This window comes from Vicugna pacos, chromosome 26 (assembly GCF_048564905.1).
Source record: "Vicugna pacos chromosome 26, VicPac4, whole genome shotgun sequence".
NCBI classification, from domain to species: domain Eukaryota; kingdom Metazoa; phylum Chordata; class Mammalia; order Artiodactyla; family Camelidae; genus Vicugna; species Vicugna pacos.
The window spans coordinates 19,863,242-19,883,560 of NC_133012.1; the positions used below are offsets into that span (position 1 = coordinate 19,863,242).

The window sequence follows — 20,319 nt, forward strand, 5'->3', positions numbered from 1 at the left end:
GCTCGGTGCCAGGAGGATCTGGGCTCGATTTGTCTGCTTATCCTCAAGTCTTGGTGTAAACATCCCTTCCCTTCCCTTCCTCGGAGAGTCCACCCTGATCTCTGGATCTTGATGGTGGTAACATTTACCCACCTTGCTGACAGACAATGCTTGTTTAATTTTGTGTCTCCCCCACTAGCCAGTTAGCCCTTGGAGAGCCTGGACCAGGTCATTGGCACTGTCTTCCCAGCTCCTAGCACAGTGCTCAGCACCCACTAGGTGCTCAGATTTGTTGAATGGCTGGAGTGGCTCAGTTTGAACTATCAATTCATCTAGAAGAAATCTGCTGTCAGTGTACTACTGACAGTCTATTCTGTTCTTGGCCTGTCTTGTGTCAGTTCGATATAACCCCCCAACATCTGATCATTCATTTCAATGGTTTTTAAAAATATGCCCATTGTCTCTTCTTATTGGGAAGCTGAGCAGAAAGAAAACAGTGTCTGTTTTCAGAACTGGCACAAGCAGTGACACTAACTGATGCCTGTCTCTGCCCGTGGGTGGAGCAGTGGGGTGACTGCTCCCAGCTCCTCATTGGCCCATCCTCCACCGTCTGTTCTCCTGGGATGTCAAGCATGGATTTTGTCTGCGAGTTACCTTTAGCCTAGTGGGCAGCAGCACAGGGCTGGGCATGTGACGAATGCCCTGAGAGACCTTGGCAGGCCGGGTAACATCGGCTGAGCCTTTCCACCCCATGCCCCGCCCCTGCTCCCACCCTTCCGCCTGGTCTGTTTCTGCATTCGTGTGTCACCCAGCAGTCAGCTGTTGGTGGCACAGATGGTGAGTGGTTTTGTGAGGGCTGGTGCTTTCTCTCCACAGTTATGACCTGAAGAAATGCGCTTATCTGCTCCTTCTCTCTTGTTATGTTAAACCTTGAAATTTTCTATGTATGTGTGTGTGGGTGTGTGTATATTGTGTGAATATGTGACATGAGATTGCATCGTGTTGGCTCCTACAATACTGATGGCCTGATATTCTGCAACCCTGTTAAAAAAGAAATATATATATATATATATATATATACACACACATACACACACACACATATATACACACACAACAATATAGATTTAAATTTAAAGAGAATTTCTACATTTGAAAAGAGAAGAAAATTATTTTCAGTCTTTGGACCTAGTTATTTAAAAGAACATACAGTAAGTAGCTCAAAAATAACATCCGACTTTATGGTTAAGAGGTTAACACTTGTTGCATTGCTGGGGAATTTTCAAGAAAAGTCTTTCAGATCATTTACTATGGTTTCCTTCCCTGTGTTACCAGGCACACTTTAGAGCAGATTTTTTTTTCTTTTTTGGGGGGTTTAGGGGTAGGTAATTAGGTTCACTGGTTTATTTATTTTTAGAGGAGGTACTGGGAATTGAACCCAGGACCTCATGTATGCTGAGCATGCGCTCTACCACTTGAGCTATACCCTCCCCCATTCATTAATTTTTAATTAGAATTGTTCTTATTTGTTATCTGTATTGCACATTAATATTTTATGTTGATGTATCTATAAATCTGTAATATTCAGGTGGAGACTTTAATATATATGGAGCTGTTCTTCTGATTTTCTTCTGTGTGTTTTGGCCTTGTAGTTTTGTTCGTAAACTCCTTGTAGTTAAGTGTCGTTTTTTATTACCTCTGCCCCTTACTGTTTTTCGCACAGGACTAATCACAATATCGGTAGAGGAAGCAGTCGTAATGCCCAGTGTTGACTGAACACGTGCTGAGGCCTCGCACCCTTCTGAGCTCTTTGTATGAACCCTGTAGTCCGTATGAAAGCTCTCCGAGATAGGTGCTGTTTTCATTTCCATTTGTGAATAGAGGCACTGAGAGGTCAAGTGATTGGTCCCAAATCATACAGCTCATACGCTAGGGAGACAGAATCCAGGATCTTAAATACAGTTTATACTTTCCGATACTGTGCTGCCATCTCTCTCTAGACAGTTGCTTGATAAGTATCTGTAGATATTTATGTGCACCAGATTATTATTTATTTTAGCTGTGATAGCTTGAGGAATATAAAAGACTGTCGTATCAGAATAGCCCCCTGCAGTTTCCCCTGTGTGGATGTGGCTGCTTTTACGGTACAAAGCATGTGGGGAAGGTGAGAGGCCTTGTGAAGTTCAGTCTGGTCTGTTTCACCAGCCTGGGAGCTTTGTGTGAAGAAATGGAAACCGATGGCCCACAGGTGGTTGGGGCTAGTTTATGCCGCTCTGTTCTTCTCCCCATCGGCTATGGTAATGAGGGTTTGGTGCATTTGATTATGTGGAAAAGAACAAAGAGAGAAAACTGGGCAAGTAAATGGTAACTTACACCACTTATTTGAACATGTTTTTGGCAAGAATTCTGAGTAAGTGAATCTTTTTAATGTGGTTAATGAAAACCTTCCACAAGGTGATAGAAGTAAAGTGAATGCCTAAGATGTTTTTAGAAAAGTGAAATCCTGGCAGCCAGGAAAAGACCGGACAGTCAGACTGGCTTTCATGCCTCGATCTGTCAGCCAGCCTTCGAGTTAGGTGGTCGGCCTTGGGGAGTCTGGAGCCGCGCCCAGCCGCCCTGGAATAAACATCACATTTTTCTCTCCGACAGACTTCAGCCTAGGACACTGCCAACCCCAGCCCAGGACGATGCAGGCCCATGAGTTGTTCCGGTACTTTCGGATGCCAGAGCTGGTTGACTTCCGGCAGTACGTGCGCACCCTTCCCACCAACACGCTCATGGGCTTCGGGGCGTTCGCAGCACTCACCACCTTCTGGTACGCCACGCGGCCCCGGGCCCTGAAGCCGCCATGCGACCTGGCCATGCAGTCGGTGGAGGTGGCGGTGAGTGGAGCCTGGCTGCCCGCGGGGTCCCCTGCCTCCCTCTCCCTGGTATACGGGCCCCACTGAAGGCGATGACAGTCACAGTCACAATCACAGGCACATATTTGTTTGCACTTTGTAGACTGAAATGTGCTCACCTAACAGAATTTCAGCAGTGACAAGAAATGGAAAAGGCCAAAATATAGGGCAGAGGGTCACACGGGGTGGTGCTGGTTGGGTGTCTACACATGTCACACGGGAGAGGCTTGTTCCGAAATCACATGGGGCTTCTGCGCTGCTCTGGGCTCTGCGCTGTGCCCAGAGGATCCCAAGAGGGGAAGGGACAGGCACGGAGGCCCCACCCTCAGGCCCAGGGTCCCAGTGGAGAGGAGAGGACGGTTGTCCAGTGTCAGGGGAAGATTTCACCTGTGATTGTCTGGTACTTGGTTGAAAGGGACTCAGGGGTTTCTGACAGGATGAGGCTAGACCAGGAACCTGCCGGATGACGTGGCCGCAGAGTTTAGGACAGGTATGAGGAAAGGAGGGCGCCCAGCAGGCCTGTGAGGTCGAGCTGGGTGCCGTGCGTGGTTGTGTCTAACGTGGGCAAAAGAAAGGTTGTGCTCTCATCGTTGTAAAAGTCAAACCAGCAAGTGATGTTCCATAATTAGGGCCTACTGGCTGGGATGATGTGGAAATGTGAAGGTCCTTCCAGAAAAATTCTTGGTCAAGACTGCCTCCCACTCCACCTTCCTTCCCTCCAGAATCTCCTTTTAAGATAAGTCAAAAAGATGAAGCAACTGGGTGTTGACTGGTGCTTTGACCCCTCACCTACTCTCTGCTTTGTAGTTTCTTGCTTCCCCTACCCAAGTCAGAATTCACTCTCAGTACTTACTACTTGCAAAAGAAGAATGTTGTGAAACTTAGATTCACCTCATTACTGCTTTTAGACTTAGCAGTGAAAGGTTCCCCCTCTCCCTGTCTGGTAGCCACGAGGAGGAGAGTGTATCCTTCCAGATAAAGCCCTGACCTGCTGAATACCTTTCCGTTATTTATAGGGTTCAGTTCTTTGTTTCGTTTCAGACAACTCCTTGGATTCATTAATGTGAAACTCTTAAAATATGTGAAAGGTATGTCTGTCTATTTCATGCCAAAATGTAAAAATAGAAAGGAAAGGAAAAGTTGGCTTTGTACTTGATTTCTAGCTAGAAGGTAAACTTAGTACTTCACAACAGCTAGTCATACACCAGTCATGAATAGAGTTTAATTTTTCTGATGGAGATGTGTGGGGTTTCTGGCATCCTTTCTCTTCTGGCAGAGGACCTGGTGTCTCATAGTAGCACTGCCATCACTGTGGAAAGAATACTGACAAGTGCAGATTTAAGATATTTATAATTTAGCAGCAACTGTTAAAAAAAAAAAGCCAGATTCTTACTGTATGAGAAGTTGTGGAGGCACTTGCACTGTGGTTTTTAAGTTCCAGCTTAGCATAAAGTCATTGAGCCTTATTAAAATAATGATGCATGTTTTCTGTAAAATAAGTTAAAACTGCAGATAAGCAGAAAGAAAATTAAAATCTTGAATTCCGCTTACCTGATTTTTCTCTTTGCTTACAGAAATAGATTTAGCTCTGATTTGCAGAATTTGTAGGTCTTAGGAAGAGATACAGAATTTGCTTTGCACTTCCAAGAAAGAACTGAAAATATTGAGTTTAAGACTTAACTTTGGGGTTATGACACCCATTAATTACAAAGCTTTTGTAATGCTAGCATCATCATATGGACTTCTGAGCAGAAAGAGGAACTTAATTAATTTCATTAAATTTTAATCAAGAGTGTGTATATCTGGTGCTGTTGTAGGGGCCTGATCACCAAAATAAAATATCGTTGCTTTGTTCCTACTTTGGGGACAAGTAAGCACCACTTGCCAGACCCACTCTCACACCCCATCCCGTTTCACATGTGCAGTTTTTCCTCCCTCCTCTTCCCATAAACTTTACACAGCTGTCAAAATGAGAAGAATCTGCCCTTTTTGGTTTGGCTGCATCTCATCACTACCCACACTGGCTATTTCCTAGCTACCCTTCTTTTCTTTTTCCCAAGCAGCAGCACAGAGGTTCTTAGGATAAATTAGAGCTTCTACAATTTGCTTTTATAAATCAGCGTCTTAAAGAGGATATTAGCACCCGTGCCACAGACCTGCGCAGGAAGGGTGACACAGACATAAGCTACACAATGGGGCAGAGAAGCTGGAGGTGGCAACGAAATCCCAAAAGCCTCTCATATTTCTGAGCCTGGTTTGATCAGGACCCTACTTGGAGAGCTGTGTCCCTCTGCCCGCAGGTGCAGCTCGCCAGCCTGCAGTCGTGCGTGTCCAGGAAGAGTTCTGTCTTCCACAGCGTCTCTCTGCTGTTGCTGCATAACTTTGAGCAGGGATGAAAGCACGTTTTTGTGCATATATCTGGGTTTTTAAAAATTTCTTTCACAAGTGATGTGCAGGTTTTCTGGTTTCAGCTTTTCTCAGCCTCTTCTCTGGATTTGAGATCCCTGAGTCCCCCCAGTGAAGGTGATCTTCACTGGAGTGACTAGAAACCCTTTGTGATTGGGCAGGACCCAGACCATGGTAGGTGCCGTTTCAGGACGTGGGAGAGCATGTTAGAGCCAGAAGGAACCAGAGAAGCAGGGAGATGTGCCGAGGCTGGGCCTGGCATCTCTGCTTGGACCAGGAGGCCTCAGGCAGGCTCACCCAGTCTGACCTTCAGATTCCTCATCCAGAGAACAGAGGTGGGGCACCTTCGGCTGCATAGATGTGGGCAGCGTCTGCTTGGCCTGCCAGGAGTATTCAGTAAATGTTAGTTTTCTTCTGACCTTCGCATTTTATACTCAAGAGCACAGCTGAGCCCACAGGGATGAGTTATATCGTGCAGTTAGTGTGTACATAACGAGGCACTGAGTTCCAGAGCTTATGAAAATGAATTTGCAGGCAGATGAGTCTGAAGGCTCTACTGGAAATGGAAGGGAAAAAGGGACAGGTGAGGCAGAAAACAGAGTCCGGGTCCTGCACACCGGTTGGAGGTATGGAGAGAATGTATTTGGAGGGGGTGTTTGTGTTGAGGAATGTTGAAGTCTAGGAGTGTTTTCATTCTCGTACGTCATTTCGGCACCTTTTCTAAAACTTAACGGGCTTCTTAATAACAAACTATGAAAACCCTTGCTAACTTACTTCTCAAGTAAACTCACGATAGGGGACACTTAACTGTGGTGAGGCTTGTCTGCTAGCTTTGGAGTGACTGTGATTTGAACGAGGTGGTAGCAGCATCGGCGCTGGGAGCTGGGCAGCGGCAGGTGAGTGTGGGGTGGGCTGCAAGGTGAGGGGCAGGTGCCCAGAAGACTGGAGGCACTGAGCCTGGTCTTTGTGCCAGGACCAGGCCGCAGGCGTACTAAGGAGCCACCTTTAGGGATTCAAAAATAGAAAGGTGATTTCTTTAGAAAAAAACTTTTTTAATTTATTTCTGGCTTCCCTTCAACCAGGAAGAAAAGCTTCAGTTACTCTGGGAATACAGTGAAACAGGTCTGAAAAGACAATTTGATCTTGTACAAATGATGCCCTCTGGCTTCATGAAGCAAGGAATGAACATGTGTACACATGTATGATGGAAATATGCGCTGTAATATTTATTGAAGTTTAAAAATAGCCTCCCCCACCCCGAGCATGGTCCACTCCTGTCAGATGGAAGGTGGCACATGGTGGCCTTCTGAGCCTCTTGACAAAACCCCTCCTTCACACCTGAAAGGCTCATGAGGGTAAGAAACGGGGACTTATTTCCTTTGGATGGTGAGCAAGCACCTCACCCGGACTAAACGGCAGGCAGGCAGGATGCTCTGGGAAGTTTGTCTGCCGGAGAGTGTGTGTCTGTTGGGGTTTGGATTCTGTGACTCTTAACTCTCTCCCCCTACATGGAGGTGGGCAGGAGCTCTTTCCTTCGTGTGGTTGGCTGGCTTCCTCTGGGGGTGAAGTGGACATACATTTGGCAGCACAGAACCCATTCACTCAGTACTGTTGCAGCCTCCCCACCCCTTAGCAGATCCTCCCATCAGGACAGGAGGGTTCAGGAAGCTGGAAATTGGAGGGCCATCTGGGAGCTGACAGGAAAAACCTCCTGAGGAACACAGGAGAACATTGGCGAACCAGACCCCCAGTTGGCCACCAGCGATCTGGGCCTGTCTCCTCCGAGATGGAGAAGAACGATGCGTGGGCAAGCTTGAAGCTTGCTCCGCTGCATTTTAAACGTGGACTGGGCCAGGAAGGCCTCTCCAGCATCTGTTTTCTCCTCTGCGAAGTGGCTGGTCTGCAGCAGATGCTCAGTAAATACTCACTTCCTTCCATCTCTCACGTAACAGATGCATCTGCCCTGCCGTCACTCATTGGGTGTAAATGATCTCGGGAAGTTGGCTGCTTCAATGGCGAGCAGGAATAGTAAACCTGAGGGTTCATGGTTACCCTGTGATATTTATGTCAGCATAATGGAGGAGTCTAGGTCCCTTTAAAATATCCCGTTCGTTATCATTAAAAACATATATATATGGTTGGGAGCATCACCTATCGGCTGGTCTTTAGTAAAGGTTCTAATGTGCTCTGCCAGTGATCTAGTATTGCTGGGTTGGGGGGCGATGGCCAGAGAGCCTCTCTAGGTCACTGGATGGAAAAGTCGCTTTGTGCCTGTTCATAACAGCTGCAGCTGATGGTGGTCTGGGCAGGTAAGATGCATGTAAAATCTAAGTGTGTATTCCATGTGGAGGATATTTCATGTGGAGGATATTGGAAAGAGAGAAAAAAACCCATCATTTTTACCCCCAAGGACTGTGTTTCCACCAACTGCTCCTTTTGCTAGGGGTGGATTAGACACTGAGATCTAGCCAAGTCTTCAACAGTCTCTTTAGAAGTTACTCAGTTCTCCCACCCCACCCCTCCTTGTCTCTTCCTTCCCCTCCTCCCTCCCTCCAACACCCCCTCCCCCCCCCCATTTCCTGTTCTCCCCACCCTCCCCCAGTCCTTCTCCTTAGAGGGAGCCGTTGACCCTTAGGGCCCGTAGATACCCGTTTTTTTCTAGATCAAGATAAAAGAGACCACAATGTATAAAGCTTGGGCCTCTCTATCCCCGAGAAATCCTCAAGGATGTAGTTATTTGCTTTTACATTTAAATATGGGAGTGATGCAAAATGACTCTCACCATCAAGTGATCCTTTTTTGCAAATATTGGCAAGAGTTCTGGTGTTGGTAACCATCAGTGGATTCCTGTCCTTCTGACCCCCAAGGGGAACTTGAACTTGTATTTCCTGTTCTGCCCACGTGGGGAGACTGACCTCTAGAGGAACCTTAGCTTGTGTAGACTTCGCTGAATATCCTCGTGACCGTGTTTAGCTCTAGTGTGTTTGACTCACGATCTTCTATTTTTTTAAACTGGGAAAACTGTATCACCACGTTAAAGGGGAAGGAAAAGACCCGTAATCCTCCCTGACTCACCCTCACTGGCCCATTTCCCGCACATTCCCCAGGGGTTGTCTGCAGAGCGCGCCCTGTTTCTTGAGCAAACCCCCACCCCAACTCCCGATCTTTAGGTTATGTCAGAAGTCCAGAAAGGCCAAATGTAAAGTATTTTTTTCATGTAAGTAGGTGTTCCCAGAAGTAGCTGTAGGCACTCAAATAACCCAGTAACTCAGTGCCCTGCCTTCAGGATGGCTCAGGCTCGTAGCAGACACGGACTTCGGAGCTCCCATTGCTATACTGTGCAGCCCCTCCCCTTTGTAGGTGTCACTCAGGTTGCTAATACCCAGTGCTTTTGCGTAGCATTTTCATTCAAGAAGAATGGTAACACATACACACATCAAAAATGATTCTTTATAGGCACACATGATCATTTCATAGAGCAACAAATTTCAAAATGCAGGTCCACCCGCATTTCCTTCAGCTCCTCTCATGAAATTACAGAGTATGCCTTATAATTAAGTGACAGTGTGACCTTCCACCCAGTGTTTCACCTGTAACTTAAATTGTGCCTTTATTTTTTTTTAACTGGGTTTATTTGGGAACAGCAGAGAGTTACAATTTAGGACATGGAGTCTATGGCAAACCACAAACAAACAGTGCTTTTTTTTTAATTTAGGTACTGGGCAGTGTGTCATTTCCACTGACCTGACAAAATCGGTCCTCTGTGCTGCCAATGGCTGCTGTCTGAGAATTGTCCCAGCGTGTGGGGGGGCGGAGTGGAGGGGTTTCCAGTCCTCAGACTCTCCATCCTTGTCTGGCGGGACCAGTGCTTATAGGTCTGCGAGCCTCTTTTCTTTCTCCCTCCGTCGTTTCCTTTTCCCAGGGATGCTGGACGGACACTGGGGCTCAGCCTTGCTTCTCTGCGGCCTGCACTGGTCTCCAGGCGAATGATTTATATTAGGTGCCAGCCCATTGCACCCTTCAGTTCATTCACATGCTCTCTGAGCAGCTACTTCGGGTCCCCGAGGGATTGAGGGCACACACATTAGGCTTTTTATTTTTGATACTTGCTTCTAACGTGCTGTCTATCTGTCTCTGCTCTTCTGTAGGGTAGTGACGGTGCCCGGAGATCCGCAATCCTGGACAGTGATGAGCCCTTGGTGTATTTCTATGATGATGTCACAACACTATACGAAGGTTTCCAGAGGGGTATGCGGGTGTCAAGTAAGCATTTGGCTGAGTTTGTGTGCCTGATGCTGAATGTTCTGCATTCAAAAAGAGGGTTCTTTCTTCAGAAAGCCACATTTGCTCACAGTTTTCACCTACTCAGCGTGGGTCCCGGCTCTCTGTCTCTTGCCATAACTTCTCCAGATTGAGGCGCACAGCACGGAAGTCCCTCTGGGTGTCCCCCCAGCAAAGGGGCTTCCGTGGTCAGGTAGTTGTTTAATGAAGTCACACATCCATTCGCTCAGTGTAGGCTCTGATGTTTCCTGCAGTAGAGAGACCTGTTTAATTGGACCCAATCCAACATTTCTCAACTTCACTTGACCCATATTTTGAAAAATAAACACTGACATTCAAAGCAAGTGATTTTCCGTCAGAGACACCTGCGGTGTGCCAACTCACTGGACTGCACTCCGTCCCTGAGGGTGGCCCAGGAGACCCCAAGTATCCAACAGCCGCCTGCCTGGCCAGCCTGTGTGCGCCCCTTGGGTCACACTGAGCTCAGCAAAGCCGCCCTGCCTCTGCTGTCTCTGAGCCCCCCGGCTCTGAGCGTCTTTTTGTCCCTGATCATAAAGCCTCTTCTTTCCCATCCCCATCCAGGGTGGCTGATAGAGTCTCACTAATCTCGTAAAACTCATATTGTGTTTCACCTTTTCTGTAAACCCTTCCTGGTCTGTCATTTTCATCCCCTCCCTCCAAGTGAGGCGTTTCCTCCTTTTCCCAGCATCCTGTACCTGTTTCTGCAGTCACTCCTCAAGGGTGTCAGGTGTTCCCCCGGAGCCCCGTCCCGCCGGCTGGCAGGGCAGCCACCCCTCCCCCACCGCCACCTCCGAGCAGCGCACGGCAGGTGCTTCATCAATGTGCCCTCGGCGGAGGGGACCACACCCGCTGCTACCACAGTCCCTCTTTTTAGTTTAGCCTCTTTGTCTTTTGCTTGTTCCTGGCTCCCCTCTAGAAATAGTCTTTGGGACCTGCCATTTGTTATTAAACCTTTCGGTGGTTAGCATTTGTTCCTGCCACTGGAGGCCAGACCGCACGCTCCCAGTCAGGGACGGCGCCGCCTCCGGCCCCCACGGTGTGTGGCATGTGTGTATGCTCAAGAAGCACCTCTTGTTTCTTCTCAGTCTTCAATCCAGTAAAAATTGGCTTGCTCACTTCAGTGTGTTTGCCCCAATGTTCCTGTAGCAGATTCATTAAGCCCCTTCACTACAAAGGAAGGCAAACTTACTTCTATATTATTTAATCTGCGAACTTCTTCAGAGTTAGTGTTAGGGTCAGGCTTTGTCTGTGACAGTAAATATCCACAAGGTAGAGCAGCCTGATGTCAGGCCACATGAAGACATTTATATGCTATACATGTAATACAAATACACGAGTGTGTGGATGTATGGGAGCATGTACAGTGTATGTACGCATATAAGATGTCTACGTATTCTTCACCACTGTGCAGAGCATGCGTGTGTATAAATGTGTGTATGTTTATCCCGTTGTTGGCAGAGGACAGGAGTCATCTGGGAGTATGGAGACTTCTGTTACACTTCTGACTCTCCCCTGATCTTAAGACAAGTCACGTAACTTTTTTGTGTCACTTTCTCTGCTTGGAAAATGAAGGTCTTACATGAATGTTTTGGAAAAATAAGTTCTTTTCTTAACCTGTACTGATTAAAGGGGTCTGCTTTAGAGAACACTTTTCTCTTCTTTTTTTTCCAGAGGACCTTTTTACTCTAAGCTTTGATTTTCATAGGCTGCTGCAAGATTAAGCTTTTGCAGGAGAGCAAAACCCAGCCTCGAGATAAGGTAGTTAGGAGTTTGTTGAATGATGTGGGAGAAGCCGGCCTAGAGCTTTTAAACCTAGTGCAGTATTTTAAAATGTCTTGTGCCTTTTTAAGTATCCCTGAACCCGGGAACCCGGGATTGAGTGGTTTAGCTTTGTATTACCTGGGGAGCTTTTCAGAAATACTGGGGCCCAGACCCTATCCCTGTCCAGTTAGGTCGAACATTTTGTTGGTGGGTCCTGGGTTTGGTACATTTCTTTAAGTTCCCCAGTTCCCTGAGGGTTAACCAGGGAGTCCTAGAGCGGGAGTCTGCAGACTTCCTGTATAGGGCCGGATGGTAAATACGTTAGGCCTTTTGGGCCAGATGGTCTCCATTACAACTGTTCAACCACAGCCTTAGACACTTAAGGGGAGAAGCGGGGCTGTGTTCCAATAAAACCATATTTACAAAACAGGCGGCGGCAGGCCTGACTTGGTCTCTGGCTGTGGGTTGCCAATCCCTGTTTTTGAGGACTAAAATGGCATCATCTCATCTGGCGAGTGCTTTTTTCCCATCTGAAAACAACTTCTGATGGAACTTGCCGTGTTCGGCCCAGTCTTTATCAGAAGCCCTGTGGACTGACGCGGGTCTCAGAGCCAGGCCCTCTTAGTGCTGCGCGAGAGAGCGGAGAGGTCAGTGTCAGGGGTGGGTCTGTCCAGCCCGGGTCCTGCCTGTCCTTACCACACCCACAGGTGTCACACTTCTCTTCCGCAGAGTGTGAGTTTGTGTATTTGGTCCCGGCTGGTCAGGGCTCCGGATGGGGTTATGCTCTGCTCCCCCAGCCCCCAGGTCCCCAAAGCAAATCTGACACCTCAGCTGACACTCCAACTTAGAATGCATTATAGCCTCAAAACGGAAGTGCAGGTGCTCAGTTCAGATGGGAGATACCAGAACATCCAGCCTCAGATGTCCCCGTAGGAGGAGCCCTGCAGACCCGCCGTCACCCAGAGCTGGAGGGACAGCCCGCATTTCTAGTTAGGAAGCATTCTCGTGTGTGGTCAACTCTGATCGTCTAAATGTGGCAGTTTAAAAAAAAAAATTTTGGTGGAGGGCATAGCTTTTCTTTTCAACAACTGCAAACTGAGTGTAAAGTGAGCTTGAGATAGATCTGTAGAAAGAAACTTGTACAATTCCAAATGTAAATGACTTGGGGCTATATTGATTACTGTGCTAGTTCTTAGTGTGATTGATTAAAATAAGGTTTCTTTCTTTCTGCTGATTTGGTGCCTAAGTTCGAATCAGGACACATCCTGATATTTCTTGACTTTTGCTTTCACAAATGCTCTTTTATTTTCCCCTCATTTCTTTCCTAATGAGGAAAGAGAAAAATCTCCATTTTTTTCTTTCTTTGAGATCAAGACTTTACCTACGTTCTTAGAATTCCAGGTGATTCTTCATACATTTAATCATCAGAATTTGGCCACTTAAAAACTGTATTTTCCTTTTTATATTCCGAGTTTTGAGGGATGCTTCTGAAAACCCATACCAAAATCTCGACCACTCAGCTGCTGACACCTTACTCAACCAATACTTTACCAGTATTGAGGAAGAATTCACAAATTAAGCATCCTTAAAAATTGTATTTGTCTGATCTCCTCTCTTGCCCCATATAAGAAACAAAATAGAAATAGAAAAACGAACACAAACTCAGACCAAAGCCTAGGGAGAAAGCATTTCCATTCTGAGTTCGTTATTTCACATCTGAGGACCACAGTAGAGTCTCCCTGTTACTTTGTGGAATGAGGTAGGATACAAATTAGAATCTAGGAAGATTTATGCATGGTAAGCCCATTTTTTGTTTTTTGCTCATTTTAGATAATGGCGCATGTTTAGGCTCTCGGAAACCAGACCAACCCTATGAATGGCTTTCATACAAACAGGTGAGTTTCCTGGTTCTGTGGACGCCTCATGCGAGCCATGGTGCTTGACTATGTCAGTTCTTGGAGGCACTGAACGTGGGGCTGGAAGGTTTCTCCGGAGAGTGCGTGCTGCCTAGCTTGGGGCTTTAGGACATACGTGTAGCATTTAAACGGAGACATTTCGCACAGACTTGGGGAGTATTTGAACTGGCAGCTCAAAGTATTTTAGAACTGATGTGTATGCATTGTGGAGTGCAGTGTAGTTTTTAAAATAAAATTCTAGAAATGTGCTTGAAGCAGGTGACTCTTCTCCCAGACCCTCGGGGGACAGGATTACTCCTCTCTGCCTTCAGTGGTACTAGACAAGTTTAGATGCCCCAGTATACAGTAGCCCTCTCATTTTATAGATGAGAGGAGCAGGCCTCGGGCAGGGGTGGGACTCACCCAGGTCACAGCTGGTTAGTGGGAGAACCAGGACCAGGAGTGAGGTCCACACTGTCCAGTGTAGGGATCTTCAGGCATCGTACTGATCTTGGCCAGCGTGGGGCTGGTGTGACCTTTAACCCCAGGGCAGCACAGATGTTCAGGGACAACACCTGTGTTACAGGACAGATGCACAGGAAACCATGATTGGGGCGTTTTCACTCCTGTCACTCTACGGTCCCAAAGGATCCACGGCCACAACTGTTTAAACAGTAGTGTGTGAACAGGAGGTAGCAGAGCAGGAAGACTTGCTGTTTATTTTATGTTTATCACAATTACAGCAAATCTCATGCCCCTGCTGCTCCCTGGTCCAAGCGGCCTCCCAGGGACAAGCAGGCGCAGCTGGAGGGGTCGGCTTTGCTGCCTTTTGTTTCCAGCACAGCTGGCCAGGAAACAGTGCTCTGCTCTCAGGGCAGGGCATCCCGTGGCTTCAGGAACACAGAGGGACCAGCCCTGCCGTGGTGGGTGTCTTCTGGGCTGTGCATGTGAAGGGGGTTGTCATCAGGAGCTCCAAAACCAGCCCCTGGAAAAAACACCTGCTGGTCCTCCCTCATCTGAGGACCAATGAAATGCAAAAGGCAGAGAGACAGAGAGAGACAAGACAACGGCTCAGCATGCCTTGCTTGTGGGAGTAATGAGCTGTGGCTCCGGTGAGCGGAGGGATTTCTCTGTTTTTATTTTGCCTTCCCAGAGCTAAGGAGTAGTTTTCCACCTAAATAGTTTTCAGATCGCTCATGCTCACAAGTGGTGTAAAAACAGTTCAGTGTGTTGGCGTTACAGCATTGCGTGACGGTCCTCCGGCCCCACGGGCTCTTTTATGTGCTTCATCTTCTTGTCCTGTTACTGTTTGGTGCCTTCTCAGCCTGTTAGTAACCAGTGCTGGGGCTGGACCCGCCCTTATGGTTATTATGACGGCAAGACGCCCTTCAGCAATAACTATAAGGAAACTTTAAAAAGTAAAGATTTCTTACTCTGGAACCTGGAAATTACAGAGCACACCTGTGCCACACAGCGAGGTCGCGGGTCGGTGGGGGGGGGGCGTTCACAGGGGGCCTGGGGTTCTGCTTTTATTGGACTCAAAGCGGGGGGCCTAGGGTTTCACGGGCTCACTCTTTATTGATGAATTTAAAATGTAAGAGCAGGAACTTAAAGCACAAGAAGAGAAGGAACAAGTGGCCCAAATGGTCAGTCACCAACATCGGCCAAGATGTCTTAAACAAAGGAGCCTGGGGAGGGGAGGGGCCCGGCTCCTCATCTAGTCTGTGGCTGGTGATGGGTTTGTTTCATGGTGCCATCTTGGATGTGGATGCATCAAAAAGCAGTCAAAGCTTAAGGCAGGCACTTGCATTGCAAAACAAACAAACAAACAAACAAAAACCCAACCACAACCCAACCATTGGGGTTCATACCACAGTTACTTAGAGTAATATGTCCCTATATTGCTTCTGTTATATTGGCTGGAAGAGAGAGGATGGGGTTCATTGCAGCGGGATTTTTGAGGGCAGATTGAAAATCACTGTGATTTCAGAAGGTATATTGTACGTTTCAGAGGCCAGTGAAGATAAAGAAGCAGACTTAAGCTAACATTGGATTAATATTGGATTTGTAAATTTAAATCATTTTTTCCCCCAGCCCAATAATTCTGACCTTTTAGGGCTGGGAACCCCTGTGAGCTTTTTGAAGAAAGGCCTGGACCTTCTTTCTAGAGATAGAAATGTGCGCATAGCATCCTGGTGCACTTTGCAGGCATTCCCAGGTTCCCAGCCCTTAAGGGCGAGCAGGAGTTGTGAAACAGTCCATGAGATGTGAAAGTAATAAGCATGTTGATGTCATTCTTGCTGTCATCTCTCCGGTGTCACTCTCAAGGCCATTGGCAGAGCAGAGGTGGCACTATGTGCCAGAGCCAACAGGCTTCTGGGGCAGGAATGGGTGTGGTTCTGTTTTCTGCAGGTGTGGGTGTGCTCTTGAGAATTCACTGACTGAGAATAAAGAAAAGCGTTCCAAGTTTCAAGATTAAAAAAAATTTTTTTTTAGTTCATTTGGGGTAGGAATGAGGAGATGAGGAGGCCAGCCTAATTTTTATGAATCTACCTATTTTTACTTCGTTGTAACAGTTGTGTACATTTTTGTATTTATTTCTCTTAAAATTGTTACAGATACTCCACTTACTTAACCATCCAGCCGTTGGTCTTTTTCCCCCTAGAGTCTTGTGACTTTTGAAAGTTTGAAATATATATCTTTGTCCATAAAGTTTTTTCTGACCTCCTGTTAAGACCATTATTTCCTAAGAGTAAGTTCTCAAGAATGGAATTGTAGAGCCTGATGATAAGAGCTTGCTTTTATGTTTTTAAAGGTCTCCCCCAAACCTGTTGTTTCTGTGTTCATAGCAAAGGACGAGTTTTGTCTGCTTGGTTGCTATTTATGAACACAGACACAAAATTCTGTCCCTGGATGGCTTTTATAACTTTATAAAGCTGAAGTATAGGGTAGAAATGTGTTAGACCCTGACGTACGTCATCTGTGACCTGCAGCTGTTGGGGTGAAAATTCATTTGCTTTGCAGAAGGAACCATATGATGCATTCCTTTCTGGTGAGTTCTGATGAGTCAAACCTTGACCTTTACAAAAATGTGAGCTAAAGGAATACCTGTTGGCCCCTGTCCTCCTCCTCTGGGCAGGGCTGCCTGTCAGCTGAGGTACCACCAGTTCGCTTTTCCTTTGATTTGGGCCTGACACTCTTCCTGGTTTTTTCTTCTCCACTTTAGGTTGAAGAAATGTCCGAGTGTGTGGGCTCAGGGCTGATCCAGAAGGGCTTCAAGGCTGCCCCGGATCAGTTCATCGGCATCTTTGCTCAGAACAGACCTGAGGTATTGACCATTAGGCACTGACAGCGCGTGGCTTGGAGAGCGCTCTTATATGAGAGCCAGTTGGTTCACACCTGCCTCTGCTTCAGACCAGATTCTGTGGTCTGATTGCGACTACAACATGCTTCGTGTTAGCCTTAAAGAGTTACACAGATGAAAACCCGAAACAGGCCCTTCCTTAGCCTTTAGGTAGGAAAAAAAAAAATCACTGGTTTCTGTGTTTTTAAAACCCAGGTCCGCAAATGAAAACAAGCAAAGAAACTCTTAGAACAAATAACTAACACAGAAGCCTTCCCTCTTGAAGGGTTGCCTCTGTGGTTAGCAAAATAGCATTAATAAATGACAAAGAAACGTGGATACATTTTTGTCATTAGCAAACTCTCACCTTTTCTTTCTAAAAGGCCTGAGCTTTCCCTCTGCTCAGGTTACAAAGTTTAAAACGCCAGGGGCAGCGGGGAGGGTGCTTGGCCTGGAGCTGCCTGTAGTTCAGGCAAGCAGACTGGCCGCCCCAGCCCAGGCGTGGCTCTTCTGCACACCGCCCACCACACTGAAGTAGATTGAAGTGGGACGCCCTCTGGAGCTATTGCTTATACTGTGAGTAAACAAATCAGTGGCATAGCCGGCTTAGAAAAAGTCAAGCCCTGAGTTGAAGAAATTGAATTGATTCTTCGACCTACTTGGGGTTGGAAGACATGCTGGCTCAATCCCTGTGCTACTGACTGCTTTATAAGTGAGAGTGGTTTCTTAGCGCTTTATGTAGTGCTGAGGGAGAGAAAGCATTTTTCACAGCTGGTCTGCGACCAGGCTCATGAATTTCGTTTCTTTCATTTGAAGTGAAACCCGTTTGAATGAACACACCCAGAACCTTTGCTTCAGTGGAGTTTTATAGTGAGTCTATGAGTAGGACACACATTCCTTCACAGAGTGGGCTTCTTCCTGCCTTTATCGGTTACTTCACCAAATGTTTGTTGAGTGCCTCCTATACGCCAGGCACTGCCAGGCACCAAAGGACAGCTGTGACTTGGCTCCTCTTCTTAAGGTACCATAAAGACAGCCCCATAAGCCTTTGTTTACTCTGTAATGTGTGGACACAAGGCAAAAGGATTCTGGGAGCTCTGTCAAGGAGGACTTCCTGGAGGTGGCATCCAGGTGGAGTCCGGAAGGCCGTGAAGGTGGGGAAGCCAAGGGAATATCAGAAACAGCTACACATTTGCCTTGAGCAGTGTGTGTGGGGATGAAGTGTTTTCCTAGGGGGAGTATGGAGGGGCAGGATGAGAGAGAGAGAAGACAGTTCCAGACGGGGGAATGTGAGCCGATGATGCTCCCTCCCCACGCTCACCCTGCCCTTCTCTGCTCCCTGCGTTCTGCAGAAGATCAAGAACTGCGGCTGGAGAAAACGGGCACTGCTGAGGATTAAAAGCAAAAGAGTGACCTGGCCACATCTGCCTGGTGGCTGGATTGGTTGCCATGGGGCTGATGAGTTTAGAGGCAAGATGACCAGTGACCGTATCACTTCATTACTTCCTTACTTTTCTGGGGAGGCTTTGCTGGGACAATTTCCCAGTAGACAGTGTGTCCCCCTTCCCCTGGTCCCCGGCTCTGCTGCCCACTGTGGCCAGATCGCTCTTCCTCAGACCCCCAGTCACTGTTTGGCCAAGAAGCCCCAGGGCTGCGCCTCACCTGGGGTGTAGAACCAAGCTCCTCCATGGACTCAAGCCTGCTCCAGCCCTCCACGCCAGACTAGCTGGTCCCTACCTCGCTGCTGGACCGTCCCTGCCAGCCTTGTGGCTCGCGGGCCCCCTCCCCATCTTTGACCACGCAGTCCCCTCTCCTGGGGTCCCCTTGCCCTTCTCTCTATCTGTCCAGACTGTGCTGCTCTTGCAAAGGACAAGCTTGGTTACGTCCCCCACCTCGGATGCCCACCGCGGGCCCCCTCGCCTCGGAGCCCGTCACTCTTGATCGTTGGTTCTCTTTTCACATATCTGCCTCAAATCTTCAGGCAAATTGCACTTTCCTTTTAAGAAGCGGACAAGTGTTTTGTCCTCGTTAGGAATCCCTCGGGTGCCTGGCACATAGTAGGAGACACACACGTTAGTTCTACTACATCCAGTGCTTCCTCCTTGAATCTCTAGAGGACTGTTCTCCCCGGAGTGGTCCCATGATGACATTTCATTGCCTCACCCCAACGTTTGCTTTTTCTTTAGTGGGTGATCATTGAACAGGGATGCTTTGCTTATTCGATGGTGGTCATTCCCCTCTATGATACCCTAGGAACTGAAGCAATCACCTACATAATCAACAAAGGTACGTCGGTGGCCTCTGGGGGCACGTTGGCTGGTTATTGGTTCAATCCAGTGACTACATTTGCTGATACTTAGCTTGATAGTGGTTTTCTATTTAAATGTACCTCTGCCTTGCTATTCAAAGAATGTGGTACTTAACCCAGTGTCAGATGCTATAGTCAGGCTCAGAATATCCCAGAGCTGATTCCTCATTGTGTCTCTTCACTTCCAGCCGAACTCTCTCTGGTTTTTGTGGACAAGCCAGAGAAGGCCAACCTCTTATTAGACGGTGTGGAGAATAAGTTAATACCAGGCCTTAAAACCATAGTTCTTATGGATTCCTTCGGCAGCAGTCTGTTGGAACAAGGCCAGAAGTGTGGGGTGGAGATCATCAGCATGAAGGCGTTGGAGGTGAGTCACCCTGCCCCGCCCCGCCCCCTTCTCTGCAGGGTTTCCCCAGAGGTCATTTTGGCTCAAATGCCTTACCCAGTGTGACTGCGTGGTCCCAGATCTGGCCCATTGTTCCAGCAACCCATAAAAGATGGAGAGCAGAAATTCCAGTCTCATTACTGGAAATAAGAATTCTACATGCATGCCTAGTGTTAATCCATCACAGTTTACTGGAAGTACTCTCATAAAGCTAGTTGCAAAGCTCACATGTTCTAGAGCACTGGCAAGTCACTCCAGTCAGTGCTGGATATGGGAATTTCAGATTCAGGAGGAGATTTAAGTTTTTATGTCCTCTTTAGGCTTCAGTGCCTCTTACTGATTTGTCCCTAAAACAGAGCCAGACATAGAAATCTGCCTCACTGTTCTCTTTTCCAGGGTGCTTTGGTAGAGTCCTGGTGAGTTTCTAGTCTAGATGCTTGATTTGGCTGATTTTCATATTATATTTCTTGAGGTTCACATTAATCACAACTTTAAAGGTAGGCGTTTTAGGAAAATGAGTGTAGTCCATACGTAAATTGGTTGTTGGACGTAGGATCATATAAGGACCTGATTTCCCCAGTTGCACTTGGATTAGAGTTCAATCCAAAAAAGCGGGCAAGAGGGGCCTCTTATGTGCACATCACTGGGGTAATTGGCTCAATAGAACAAGTCATTCTCTTTCTGAAAATGTTATAAATATTCTCCTGGAACTGATATAAATAGGGTTTTTTATTTATAGTTCTCCTTCTACTAAGAATTTGAGCTACAAGGAAGGAGCTAGCAGACCTTTCCTTGGGGGCTTAGTGGTCACAGGGAATCTGTCATGTGTTCTATCAGAGCTTCTGCCGCACACGCACACGCACACGCGCACGCAATAGCGTGGAACAGGAGTCCATAAGAGCTAATGGGTGTGTTGAATTGTTAAGTTGAGTTTTTAAATAGCTTTTTACCTAGCAGTTCCTCATTTTTTTTTTTACTTGTAATCTCATAATACAATTTCCTTTTCCTCCTATTTTCCCTCCTCTCCCTGCCCCCCCAAC

At 47.2% G+C, this 20,319-nt stretch overlaps 1 protein-coding gene across 8 annotated transcripts in view; it reads left to right on the forward strand.

Moving 5' to 3' along the window:
* Window positions 1–20,319, forward strand: part of ACSL1 (acyl-CoA synthetase long chain family member 1) — a 55,589-nt gene that overhangs the window by 17,032 nt on the left and 18,238 nt on the right. For all 8 annotated transcript variants that reach the window (XM_072950466.1, XM_072950464.1, XM_072950465.1 and 5 more), the window contains exons 2-7: window positions 2,629–2,861; window positions 9,434–9,548; window positions 13,179–13,243; window positions 16,470–16,571; window positions 18,773–18,872; window positions 19,083–19,261. In XM_072950466.1, coding sequence (XP_072806567.1) covers window positions 2,667–2,861; window positions 9,434–9,548; window positions 13,179–13,243; window positions 16,470–16,571; window positions 18,773–18,872; window positions 19,083–19,261 — 756 coding nt within the window. In that variant the 5' untranslated portion in view covers window positions 2,629–2,666. The remainder of the gene's footprint in view (window positions 1–2,628; window positions 2,862–9,433; window positions 9,549–13,178; window positions 13,244–16,469; window positions 16,572–18,772; window positions 18,873–19,082; window positions 19,262–20,319) is intronic.